This window comes from Ailuropoda melanoleuca, chromosome 5 (assembly GCF_002007445.2).
Source record: "Ailuropoda melanoleuca isolate Jingjing chromosome 5, ASM200744v2, whole genome shotgun sequence".
NCBI lineage: Eukaryota > Metazoa > Chordata > Mammalia > Carnivora > Ursidae > Ailuropoda > Ailuropoda melanoleuca.
The window spans coordinates 60,890,020-60,903,782 of NC_048222.1; the positions used below are offsets into that span (position 1 = coordinate 60,890,020).

At 36.0% G+C, this 13,763-nt stretch overlaps 1 protein-coding gene across 3 annotated transcripts in view; it reads right to left on the reverse strand.

Moving 5' to 3' along the window:
* The window catches only part of GOLM2 (golgi membrane protein 2), a 99,272-nt gene that overhangs the window by 55,022 nt on the left and 30,487 nt on the right, over positions 1–13,763 (reverse strand). For 2 of the 3 annotated variants that reach the window (XM_002913171.4, XM_002913170.4), the window contains exons 3-6: positions 9,094–9,196; positions 7,274–7,364; positions 3,060–3,204; positions 2,452–2,532 (exon numbers count right to left, since the gene is read on the reverse strand). In XM_002913171.4, the coding sequence (XP_002913217.1) occupies positions 2,452–2,532; positions 3,060–3,204; positions 7,274–7,364; positions 9,094–9,196 (420 nt within the window). The remainder of the gene's footprint in view (positions 1–2,451; positions 2,533–3,059; positions 3,205–7,273; positions 7,365–9,093; positions 9,197–13,763) is intronic. The other variant, XM_019801571.2, reaches the window with a different exon arrangement.

The window sequence follows — 13,763 nt, forward strand, 5'->3', positions numbered from 1 at the left end:
TAAGCAGAGAGATGGAAATCCTAGAAAGAACCAAAAAGAAATGCTAGAGGTAAGAAAACACTGTAACAGCAAGGAAGAGTGCCTTTCATGGGCTCATTAGTAGACTGGACACAGCTGAGGAAAGAAGCTCTGAGCTAAACGATCAACAGAATCCTCAAAAACTGAAAAGCATGGAGAATAATGGGAAAAAAATAACAATACCTAAGACAACTACAAAAAGTATAACATATGCATAACGGGAATACTAGGAGAACTGAGAAAGAACAGAAGAGAAATACTTGAAACAATAATGACGGAGAATTTCCCCAAATTAATGTCAGACACTAAACTGCAGGTCCAGGAAGCTCAGAGAACACCAAGCACAGTAAGTGCCCCCAAAAACAACATCAGAGCATATCATTTTCAAATTACAGAAAATCAAATATAAAGAAAAATGAATCCAAAAGAAGGCCTCTAATAGGCCACAACAGTGTAGACAGTGTCTACATATACAGATATTTTTGGCATTAATGCTAAATTTACACAAAACGTATACATTTTTTTGTGTTCTTCTCAGTTCTAAGCTATAGTGCTGCAACCATTATATGAACCAATATGGCAAATTCATACTGTAAAAATCAGACATGAATTTGTTGACATCTCATCAAAAGGATCATTATTCATCCCTATTCATTCCAATGAAATGGTTGTGTGCTTTTTTTAATCAAGCAGAAGCAGCAAGATAGGATTTTTGCCCTACTAAAGTGGTTCATGTATGAAAGACATCTGAAAACCACTGTCTGATAAGCACAATACACCTAAAAATGGTCAAGATAAGATCTTTAAGATCTTTTGCATTTCCATTTCATTTAACTCTAACTCTGGAATTCCTTGGTAGCCAGGTAATAAATTATGATAGTGGACGAATGAGAAAATAAATTGAGACACTATGGATTTAGAGTAGCAATGATAAAATTTTAACTTGAAAACTATGCCTGAAAGAGGTTAAAAATTATGAATTTCAATGCAAATATATTTTTGTATATATATGACATCAAAAATAAATGCATGCAAGCATGTAAACAACCCTTATTCATATATCTGAATAGGGTGCTTCTAAATACTAAAAACCTGCAGTTTATCCTTGGCAAAACTTTAGGTGAAACTTAAAAAACAAACAAGGGCAATGTAAAAGAGATTAATCAAGGTAAAGCTTAGTAAGTATACGACTGGAGTAAGTGCTGCAAAATTCAGAATAACACATGGTCCTTGCTCTCAACATTAAATTAAAGTTGAGTTAGTGATTCTAAGACTTTAGCATAGATCAGATTCACCTCAAAAGCTTATTAAAACACAGATTACTGGGCTCCATCCCATGAACTTCTCACTTAGTAACTCTGAAATGGAACCTAAGAATTTGCATTTCTAACAAGTTCCTAGGTTATGCTGATACTGTTGGTCCAAGGACCACACTTTAAGAATCACTGGATAACTTCCCCGCTTCACAAACAAATCATACTCATTCTAACTCTGTATTTTTAAATTCCTATTATTGCTCTTGTCCTTACCTTTATTTTAGGGGCATATACTGTGAATTGGAAATCCAAAAGAATAGACACAAAACAATCTGAGAAGATAACAAAACTATACAAATGAAAGCACTAACATTCATTCATTTGGACCTCAGACACTCAGCAATTTCAGCCCATTCAATGAGTTATAACCACAGAAGTGATCCCTAAGATTGAAAAGGAATAAAAATAGCCAAGAAGAATCAAAGACATGCTGTTACTTCCATTTTTTCACCACAATAAATTGGGAGTCAGCAGGGAGGGGTACTTAAGACAACCAAAAAACACAGAAAGGGCAAGAAAAACAAAGAGACATGGAGGGGAAAAAAAAAAAAACACCACTGAACAGGACTAGAATGCCAGCAGTGACTTCAAGTGGAAATGGTAAGAAGCAGACACATTAGTGAAGAAAGAAACAGACGCTGAAGAGCAATGGACATTCAAGAAGAAAAAGAAAAATAGGGAATAAACTATTTAAAGTGTGGGGTAATTAACTGAAAGGACAAGCCAAGTCTTAAAAACCTATACAAGGGTATTACCATGCCATATTAAAGCACACCAACAACACAGCAATCTGGGAACATTTCGTCTCAAAGATATGAGCCATATATACTTTAAGTAAACACAAATGACTCTAACATAGTGTAACTGTCATGAGCAGTAACTCTGAGTCAAGAAAATGTTCAAATATAGTTGACTCTTACCAACACAGAAACAAGTACTTTAGCAAAATTTTAGCAAATTTTTTCAAAACAACTGTATCCTAAACAAGTCCTGGCAATTAATGGGTAGTTAATAAACAGAAAATATAAATCTTCCAGAGATCTATGACTTTTCTCAAGTGACTATGACTTTTACTCAAAAAGAGTGTAGGGTAAATACTCTGATAATTTTTACTTACCAGTAGGAAGATCTTCAACTTTTGCAAGGTCATTCTCTTCTATTCCAGGCATTCCTGCATCACCACCTCGTTTGATTTGTTCTGCCCAAGTAACAAATGATATAATTCTTTTTTTTAAAAAGATTTACTTATTTTAGAGAGACAGAGAGAGAGAGAAGCCAGGAGAAGGGGCAGAGGAAGACGGAGAGAATCTCAAGCAGACTCCATGCTGAGGGCAGAGCTCAAAAGGGGGCTTTGATCCCATGACCTTAAGGTTATGACCTGAGCCAAAAACCAGAGTTGGCTGCTTAATCAACTGAGCCACTGAGGCACCCCAATAATTCTTTTTTTTCCCGTACATAAATTGAAAGTGTTTTGAAGGAATGTAAGAATCAGCTACTAAAGCAATAGGCTACATTGCCTACATATCTTTATATCTTGCTTTGGACATAGTTGTAACTCTAAAACAATTTACTCTTTTTTCTTCTCTATCAAAAGATCCAGATTTGAAACAACACTGCCACCTAACTGAACTAAAACCAAGCAATATTCTTTATGACTGAAAATGTTCACTTCAAAGTGAGTAGAGAAAGTCAATATCCTATTAACACAAAACAAAATAGCAATACCTTTCCCATGTGGAATATGATTGCTTGAGGGTTCTTCGTTCTTATCTGCAGCATTCTCAGCTACTTTGGGAATGTTTTTAGGTACTGCACGATCGTTTATACCCAATTCATTTTCATCTTTTGATTCAAACTTGCGTGACTCTTGCTGTTAAATAAAGATTTGGTAATAGTAAATATTTTTCAGTTCAAAAGATTAAACAAATGACACAACTACCAACTAAATGTTCTGAAACAGTTCACTTTTTAAAACATATATTATGGGTGCAAATTCCAAACTCTTGGAGATGTGGGATATAATACTATTCTCTGTTCAGTTTTTAATATCTAATACGAAATAAAAGAATAACACTTTTTAAAGTCTCTAATTATAGTAAATGGTCTACAATGTTAGGCAGAGGTGATTCTCTTTCGCTATGCTAAGGGAGTGATGCTGCAAGAAGATAGTCTTGCTGAGCACCAAAGGTTGCTATGGAGGCCTACAGTTGGGCATTGTCCTAGGTGCTACGGGCAGGGTGGGTTCTCTATAGGCCAATGTAATCGAGCAGGATGGTGGACTACAGGAGCCTGGTACATGGGTGCCCCCTCAAGTGTAATAGATGGCTAGTGACATTGCCAGGCTTTTCCAGAAACACCAAGGGTGGAAAACAGGCAAACTTCTTCCTAGGTGCATTGGCCAACCAAGCATAGGAAGTAATGGCAGAACAATACCCAGGTCGGTATTCCTTCCAACATGCTTCTAATCCAATCATCTCCTTGGAAACTTATCTTCACATACCTTGTTAGGCCTGACTCAATTCTATCGATGGGCCAGTTTTATCTTTTATATTGGTTGAGTGGCTTCAGTGGAAAATTGAGAGAGGTAAGGAGTTAAATACACATACTTGTGTTGCTACATAGGTCCTTCTACTTAATATTTAATGCATATATAAAAGCTTTCTCAACTCTAAAGCACTATGCAGTGTAATCATTAGTAATGTTATACAAAACAATAGTACTAAAAATCTAAAGGAAATCTAGAAAAACGAGGCAAATTGTAGGAATTTGTCACAAAAAGAAGAAAAGGTGTCTTGACAATCAGGTAGAGTATTCCAGTGTGCCTGGCAGATAAAATTAACAATAAAAACATTTGCACTGTCCTTCATAGTTTACAAACTGCTTTCAAATCTATCCTCCAAGAGAATGAACAGTTTTGGGAATAATGAAGTCAAACTGAGGCTTAAAGAAGTTTAGTAGCTTATCCAAGATATCCAAGATACCTCTACCAAGATAGAGAATTGTGGAGGAAGGATTCAAACCACATTCACCTTCACTCCCACATTTCCTGGGAGCCAATTCTGAGCTTAAAATTTGATAAGTGAAATGATAACACTGAAATTTTTGAACATGTCAATAGGAAGGCCAAAGGTAAGAAAATCCATGAGGTACCACCTGAACAGCCAGCCTGCATCTCTGTGCATTTCACTATAATGCTTTATCATAAGGCTATTTCTATAGTACTCTTTGTAGATGTGGATAAAACAAACAATATTAAACAAAACTTTAAGTCAACAAATTACTGTTCAAAACCACTTTTCCATTTAAAATAGTTAACAAAGATGTTGTCTCTTTGAGATGCATTATTACAGACCGTACCTTTATGTGAATGGACAATAGCAAATATTCTTAATAAAATTAGATCACTTTCTAAATGCAATGCTGGTGATTTGGTAAGGGGGCCACCTAAATGTTTTTTATTATTTTTTTTATTTTTTTAGTTTTTATTTATTTGACAGAGATAGAGACATCCAGCAAGAGAGGGAACACAAGCAGGGGGAGTGGGAGAGGAAGAAGCAGGCTTCCAGCAGAGGAGCCTGATGTGGATCCCAGAACGCTGGGATGATGCCCCGAGTTGAACGCTTAACGACTGAGCCACCCAGGCGCCCCTAAATGTTTTTTAAATAAAACTTTTTATTCTGAAATAATTTTAGACTTAAAGAAAAGTCATTACCCCTCACCCAATTTCCCTTAATGTTAACATCTCACATTAGCATGGTCCCTTTGCAAACTATGAAACCAGCATTAGTACATTATTAACTGAACTCCAGACTCTATTCAGATTTTACTACTTTTTCCATTATGCCTTTTTCTGTTTCAGGATCCAATCCAGGATCCTATATTTCATTTAAGCTCTCAGGTCTCCCTAGTCTTCTCTGGTCTACAACAATTTCTCCTCCTTTGTAGCATGACAGCAGTAAACAAATCAGTATGGCTGTGTTCCAATAAAATGGTATTTACAGAAACTAAAATATGAATTTCTTATAATTTTCCAATGTCATAAAATATTCTGTTTTTTCAACCATTTTTAAATGTAATAACCATATTTTGCTTATGGGTAGTATGGAAACAGGCAGCAGGTTGGATTTAGTTTGCTGAACCCTTCATCAGAGTAATTTCTAAGATAGGCACATGCTTGGTTAAAAAAAAAAAATCCCTGAATACAACTTATGCTTGTTTCATATAGCTTCCATTAGATTTGTTCCAATGAAAAAAACAACTCAAATTTCACAGAATCAACTTATCAAGGTAGTAGAATAGGGAATAGGATTAGGCAGCTGGCCTGAAGGGTAAGGGCTGGTGCGCTACCCTAGAAAGAAGTTCTCTAAGCCTCTCCTCTTCATTCCTCCCCACTTCATTCCATTTAGGGGAAAGTAAGGGTAAAGATGAACTGGAGAGGTCATTAGTTAATTAATTAATATAAAAATAGCCTAGTACAGGGGCGCCTGGGTGGCACAGCAGTTAAGCGTCTGCCTTCGGCTCAGGCTGTGATCCCTGCATTGTGGGATGGAGCCCCACATCAGGTTCCTCTGCTATGAGGAACTCCCACTCCCCCTGCTTGTGTTCCCTCTCTCGCTGGCTGTCTCTGTTTCTGTCAAATAAATAAATAAAATCTTTAAAAAAAAAAAAAAAAGCCTAGTACACACTTGTTTGGAAAAAAGGAAAAGCTCTCATCTGTGCTTCTTGGGAGAACAGAAGAGAGTAAATTTACCCCCTTTTTTATATATTGGGCTTGTAATAATGCAATTACAACAACAAACCTCTCTCTCTTCCTTTTGTGTTCTACTATGCTCTAGCCACCTGGTGTCTCAATAATACCTCTGGCTGCCTTCAATGCCTCTATGCTACGATGGTAGTTCACTCAGGCCTGTCATCTTCCAGCAGCCTACGCTCACATCTCTTCAAGGTAGACTGCAGATGGGCAGCAGCTATTCCACTTTGTAGATTCAAAAAACCAAACAGAGAAAGAACAATGCCCTTGGTATCATGCTATAAAATAGTGAGTTAGCTAAGAACAAAAATCTGGTTTCCTTAACTTCTAATCCTATAGGTAAGATGTTACCACTTTTCACCATTCCATCTCTTTTAAATCACAAGACTTTTTACAAATTGTGGTTAGATAAGATTACAAGGTGCAAAAAAATGAATGTCCTAATGACTAGTACTTTTCAAATTCCCTCCATTTCTGGCAGGGCCTTCATAACATATATCAAATGAAAATGGATAAATTAGTAAAATAATTTGCCACCACCAAAAATATGAATCAAAATAATGGCTAGTGTCTCATTTCTGTGTTTTTTTTTTTTAAGATTTTTATTTTTATTATTCGACAGAGATAGAGACAGCCAGCGAGAGAGGGAACACAAGCAGGGGGAGTGGGAGAGGAAGAAGCAGGCTCATACCAGAGGAGCCTGACGTGGGGCTCGATCCCACAACACCGGGATCACGCCCTGAGCCGAAGGCAGACGCTTAACCGCTGTGCCACCCAGGCGCCCCTCATTTCTGTGTTTTAAGAAAGGAATTCAGAGTAACAGAGACTGATACTTAAGGAAAATGATGTGTCTCAAGTTTTTTTCTTCTCAAATGCATAAAATAAGAAGTAACTGATTTGTCAGTAAGGTTATATCCACTTTACAATCTGAGAAATCTAATAATAGTAAAAATTATTTTAAAAATTCAGATAAAAAATATTTAACTCGAAATTAGTTTTAAGAGTTGAGGTTATATTTTTGCAAATGTTTAACTTACTCAAATAAAACCACTCAAGTCATTTTTAGAAACTGGCAAGCTAGAATACTTAAAAATATACAATGTTTTATGACAATAGTACATATTTTAATTTCTAAATTACAAGATTTATAACAAGAACGTATTCGGACTTAAGTATTTTTTAAATTTACCTTTTGTTCTTGCAAAAACTGGTCAGCTAACTTTTTAATATTTTCTTCATGCTGCGCTCTTAACTCCTTGATCTGTTGTCCACACTGAAAACTAAATTACAAAGTCATTCTTTTAGGCTATATTGTCTTGGATTGACTTCTGAAAGTTCTCTAGAAGTTGAAAACATAGATTTATAAAGATAAAGCATTCAGTTAGCAAGAGAGTGGGCACAGAAGGACATAAAAATAGCTCAGTCAAAATTCTGAGAATATATGAATTATTAATAGAGGATAGAGAATACTGATAAAGCTAATTAAAATAACTGAAATAAGAAGGATGAAAATGATTTTTATAAATTGCATTTATAAAGAAACAATTATCACAGCCAACTTCAAACACAGAAGAGAAAAACATTATAGAAGAGAAAACCATGAGACCAATATATAGTAACAGATGAGAAAACCTAGAATTATGAGAGTTGATAAGGAGTGGCAGCAGATGATTCATCCAAAAGATAGCATTTGCAACACAACAGTAAGAGTCTAAACCATAAGAAGAACAAGAATGGAAGGAACCAATAAATAAGATAGAATGGAGCCATCAGGAAAAAGTGTGAAGGAACACAACAGATAAAGGTTGAGAATTTCCACTGGACAAGAGGTCACAGAACACAAATACATCACTCATGCAAAAAGAAACAAATAGTTATAAAATATACAGAAAAATGTTAACTTTCACCATAAAAATGCAATTAAACTTCCTGTATGTATATATGGTAGTACTCTATTCTTACACTAGCAAAATTAAGTCCAAATTATAAAAGCCAAGGTTGGTCGGGGTGTGGGAAAATATTTACATTATAAATTAGTACAACCATTTCAGAAAGCATTCTTTCATATATGTGATAAAAGCAACAAAACCAATTAAACATTGTCTCAGGAATACTACACTTGAGAATATACACCAGTGAAATAACATAAGAGGGAGAAATCCTTTCTGCATAAAGATTTTTATAGTTGGTATTCATAATAGTAAGATAAGGAAAACTGCAACAACAGTCCAGCAATTGGGATAGTTTAAACAAAGTTTGATACATTACCATGCTGGAATAGTATATGACCTTTGAATACACTAACTCTGTAATTCTATAGATATATTGAAAACTACTGAATACTATTAGGTTAAAAGACATATATGTTAGTAGATGCATATTGATAACCTACAAGAGTAAGAAGTCAGAAATGGATACACGATGCTTTAAAATATGGTTCATCTTTCTAATTTTTGGTATGCAGACCTAAAAAATACCTTTTATTATAAAACTGATTAAAGATATAACAAAGGTTTTTAAAGAATGATTGCTAGAAAGAGGTTCCCTGACCTCCTCACCAACTGAGTGTAGAGGTGTACACAAGAGGACTGAAATGCAGAGCAGAAGCAGCAGCTGGCACTCAGTCCCTCAGCTATTCTGGGGACACCTCCCAGTGTCGGCTTCGTCTTCTGGATGCCCCTCAAGGAGAACCACAGATTCTCCTGTCCGTCTTTGCACATCTAATGCAATGAGACTCAGGCCTTGCAAGATTTTTCTGGCTCACAATGAACTCTTCTATATGGGCAGACTAAGCATATCTTGCAAAGGATATTTTCAAGGTGTTTAACATATCAAAATAAAAGAGTGTGGATTTCAAAGAGGCATAGAAAGACAACAGAAAAGGAATTTAAAAGACCTAAGGAAATGAAAAAAGAAAAGAAAAATGGAAACCAGAAAGTAAGAAATAAATTGTCCAAAGTTGGACAAATATTCCAGATTCATAACTATTTGTTGGACATAGCATCTCACCTCTCATATTCTAACCTCTTCACAAGGTAAGTAGTGTTCTTCCTATAGTCCTGAAGCTGGTCTTCTTGTCGAAGAAACTCCTGACGAAGTTCAGCAAGTTGCTCTATCCACACAAGGTAAGAATCAAAGGAATAAAGTTTACTCACTCTAATGCTTCTTATTAAGAAGTTATAGGATTTTTAAAATTTATGTACACTTCTCATTTCTTTACTCAAACTCTCAGGCAGTTAAATTATGTAATTAGTACCACATTTAATTGCCTTTTATAACACAAGCACAGGCAATAAAAAACTTTTTTGAAGATTTATTTATTTATTTGAGGTAGGGGAGAGAGAGTGAGCAGGGGGAGGGGCAGAGGGAGAAGGAGAGAATCTCATGCAGACTCTGCACTAAGCAGGAGCCCAATGGGGGGGGGGGGCTCCGTCTCATGACCCTGATATCATGACCTGAGCCAAAACCAAGAGTTGGTTGCTTAACAGACTGAGCCACCCAGGCATCCCAGCAATAAAATTTATTTTAAAAACAAGATAGCTTGGGGCGCCTGAGTGACTCAGTTTTTTGGGCTTCCAACTCTTGGTTTCAGCTCAGATCATGACCTCATGGGTTGTGGGATCAAGCCCCACATTGGGTTCCGCATTCAGCGGGAGTCTGCTTGGGATTCTTTCTCTCCCTCTGCCCCTCCCCCAGCTTGCATGCGCATGTTTTCTCTCTCTCTCAAAAAAAAAAAAAAAAAGATAGCCTCAGTGGCTTTCACATCAACCAGAAATATTTAAAAAGTATACATTTTTTTATATTATATAGATATATACTAACTGTGGAAACAGTACCAAAAAGGGACATAAGACAAAAACCAAAAAACCCTAACTCTTTAAACCTATCTGCTTTATAAAAGGGGTGTGGGGAATCATATATTTTAGATGTATTGGCTATGGATACAGAATTCAAGGTTTCTTTTTCATTATGAATCACATTTGACTCCCAAGTTAAATGCCCATCACTTTGGATCTCATTTCTCGTTCTGCTACTAATGCTAGGTCCACATATACTGTAATTATATTTTCAAAGCTCATAATTTCTGGACAGGAGCTCAAAGTTTTAGTTGTAATGAATAACATGAAATTCCAAGCTGAAGAGTAGACTAAAAGTAGGGCCAGGGGCGGGGAAGGGCAGAGGGAAAGGGAAAGAGAATCTTAAGTAGGCTCCAGGCCCAATGCAAAGAAGGAGCCGGTGCCGGGCTTGATCTCAAGACGCTGAGATCGTGACCCAAGCCAAAATCAAGAGTCAGAAGCTTAACCGACTGAGCCACACAGGCGCCCCAGATGCTCTTTTGTTCACATTTAATCCATGATTACCCGCCCCACATTTTCTAGATTGCTTCCTCTTCACGTGACCCTACAAATAAAAGAAATTCAGCCAGAGAAGAGAAATGTCAGTTTCTTAGAGGATTAAAAAAATTAGCTAACAGCCTTAGCAGTAAGCAGAAGTAGTAGTTAAGAAAGTCTTAATTTTGGGGGCGCCTGGGTGGCACAGCGGTTGGGCGTCTGCCTTCGGCTCAGGGCGTGATCCCGGCGTTACGGGATCGGGCCCCACATCAGGCTCCTCCACTGGGAGCCTGCTTCTTCCTCTCCCACTCCCCCTGCTTGTGTTCCCTCTCTCGCTGGCTGTCTCTATCTCTGTCAAATAAATAAATAAAATCTTTAAAAAAAAAAAATAAAGTCTTAATTTTTATAAATGGCAACAGAAATCTTTTCTGTATAAGTAACATCTCTTAAGACTAAATATATCTAACCATAATGTACCAATATTATAACATCTACTTTTCATGGAAGGCTTCTAAAATTAGTCTTATTACTTTAAAGGCACTCCAAAAATGCTTGGGATATAAGTTTTCAAAAAGCAGAGATAAAATATATTTATAATGTAATTATATACATGTAAAGAACTGGACTAGAATAAAAATGTATCAAAGTGCCACCAGTGATTATGTTTAGCGGTGGGATTCTGAGCATATTTTTTTCTCTACTTTATAAATTTTATTGTGGAATCATAACTGTGACAATGACAACAAATAAAAACTTTAAAGTCAGATGAACATTTGCTGAAGTATATAAATAAAACATTTAACAATATGCATATTAATAGTTATTGTATAGTATAATAATCAGGTGTGAAAAGTTAATGAATCACATAAAATGTTTGTAGTTAATAATTATGTTTATATATTCAAGCCACATTTTTTTATTTAAAAAAATTTTTTGAGATAGAATATTGTATAAGTTTAAGATGTACAACATGTTGATTAAATTCACTTATGTACTGTGAATGATTACCACTGAAGCATCAGCTAACACCTCCATCATCTCACATAATCACCATTTCTTTTTGTGGTAAGAACATTTAAGATATACTCTCTTAGCAACTGTCAAGTACATAAAACAGTATTGCTAACTATAATCACCACGTTGTTTATTAGATCCCCAAAACTTATTCATCTTATAACTGAGAGATTGTACACTTTGACCAACATCTCCTCATTTTCCCCACTCCACCTCCAACCCCTGGCAACCACCATTCCATTCTGTTTCTGAAGTTTAGTCAAGCAACATTTAAAATTTTTTTACTCTATTAATTCTCTAATATGTAAACATGGTTGATCTCCATAGTTTTTCATCTATTACATCCAACTCAGATAAAAATAGCAAATCTGACACTAGGTATCCCTGAATAACACATTCTGCTTATTACTTGGATCCCTGGCCCCACCTCCTAAGATACAGAGGACTAGAGGTAGCAGAAACTCTGGCCTCAGCTATGGATGTTGATTCTACAGAGACAACGAGATCTCAGCAAGAGGCAGCGACAAAAAGCCTTGTAGCTTACAGAGTTAGCCAGTTCAGTGAGCCTGTATTCAGGCAGGAAAGGTTCTAGAACTGAAAGTCACCACAATTTAAAGAAATGAGCACCACCAAGCAGCTACTAGAGAATGTACCTCAACTGGTGGTCTTTAGGCTTCTTTGTCACGAACCACAGTAAAATAACTGAAGTAGCTAAGTTTATCTTCAGAATGAACCTGAGGCTTAGGATGATTTCAAGATTTGGGGTGGATTCTCCTCCTCCCCACAAAGTTTTTCACTAACAACATTTGAAATTCCTTTATCAGGAAGTAAAGTTTTATTTCTAAATGGAGATAAAAGGCTTAAAATCCAATTGACAAAGAAAAATAAAACATCAGTATGAGTGAGTTCCAGTCCTTGTAACATATCAGATTCTTTCCTGTTTGAATACCGGGAAAGGATTATAAAGCAGGGAGCTAACTGGTGCTTTGAGTGAGTCAACACAAAGACCTGAAAAGGGGAAAAGTAAACAGATCAGAGAGCAAAACTAAAGACAAAATTTTCCTATATCATAATTTTACCTTCAACTGATGGCCATGCCATTTTCTTTATTTCCATTTATTTTTTAAATGTCTTTATTCTACCTTCTTTCTTGCAGTATATTTTATTTTACTTTTTAAATAGGCTCCACACCCAACATGGGGCTCAAGCTCATGACCCCAAGATCGAGAGTTGTGTGCTCTACCCAACTGAGCCAGCCAGGCACCCCGTGTTTTCTTTATTTTAAACCCAAAGATACTCTGCGTCTGCTGTGGCTGCTCCAGGTCACCACAGCAGGGTTCTCAGAGTAACTTAACATGAGATCAGGTCCACGGCTGACTGTGCAGAAAGTTCTACCTCTGACAGTAACACCAGGGTATATTACAGAAAGGCATGGCCATGCTCCTTCAATTTAACTTCAAAAGCTTAGGAATGTAGTCAAGAAATGGGTTGCCTAGGAACAACACTTAAAGAAAAAAAAAATTTACTTCTAGAAAATTTTTATTTCAAATTTCTTTTCAGTAACTATAGGCATAAAAATAAGGTGAGCTATTCAAGATAAATTGGTGTAAACCACAATGTTACTTTGTTATCTCAGGGATTAAAAACCAACTCTCGTTCCTTTCATTTCCAAAAAAATGTTAACTACCGTAAGGCTTTTTAAAGAGTCTTAGTGTGTATTAATTCCATTATATCCAGTATTAATTTCAATGAAAACAGTCCAATTTGGATTTTATAGTTGATTTGAAGTTTGTTTCAGTAGAAATAGTTCCTAAAGCGAAAAGTCCATTTAAATGGATATTCAATCTTAAGAGTCCAAGCTTCAGTAACTGCACTAAAACCAAAATTTATACAGTTGTGAGTTCAAATCAAAGCCTTTTTTGCTGCTGAAGATTATCATAAAAAATTTCCAAACATCTCAAGATCTACTTCAATGCACACACTACAATAAAGATTTTTACTCAGTAACATAGGCTGTCATTTTCTTTGGCACAGACTAGCAAAAGCCACTGGATTTCTTATTCAACTATCTATGATTATTTAATAGAAGTATACTTTGATGACAAGCAGAATCATTTGTAAAAATAGCAAGCAGGAAACAGCACTGACAGAGTGGCATCTTCTATGTCATCCTAATGTACTCCTGTGAGTCAAAAAGAAAAAGCATCAAAAACAGATGTGGCCACTCAGGAAGTAAATTTCTAAGAGAAAGTCAAAGCTGTTCTAAATCAAAGATAGTAAAAAATTAATAATTTCTATTGTCAAATTACAACACACACACAAAAAATAATGGTT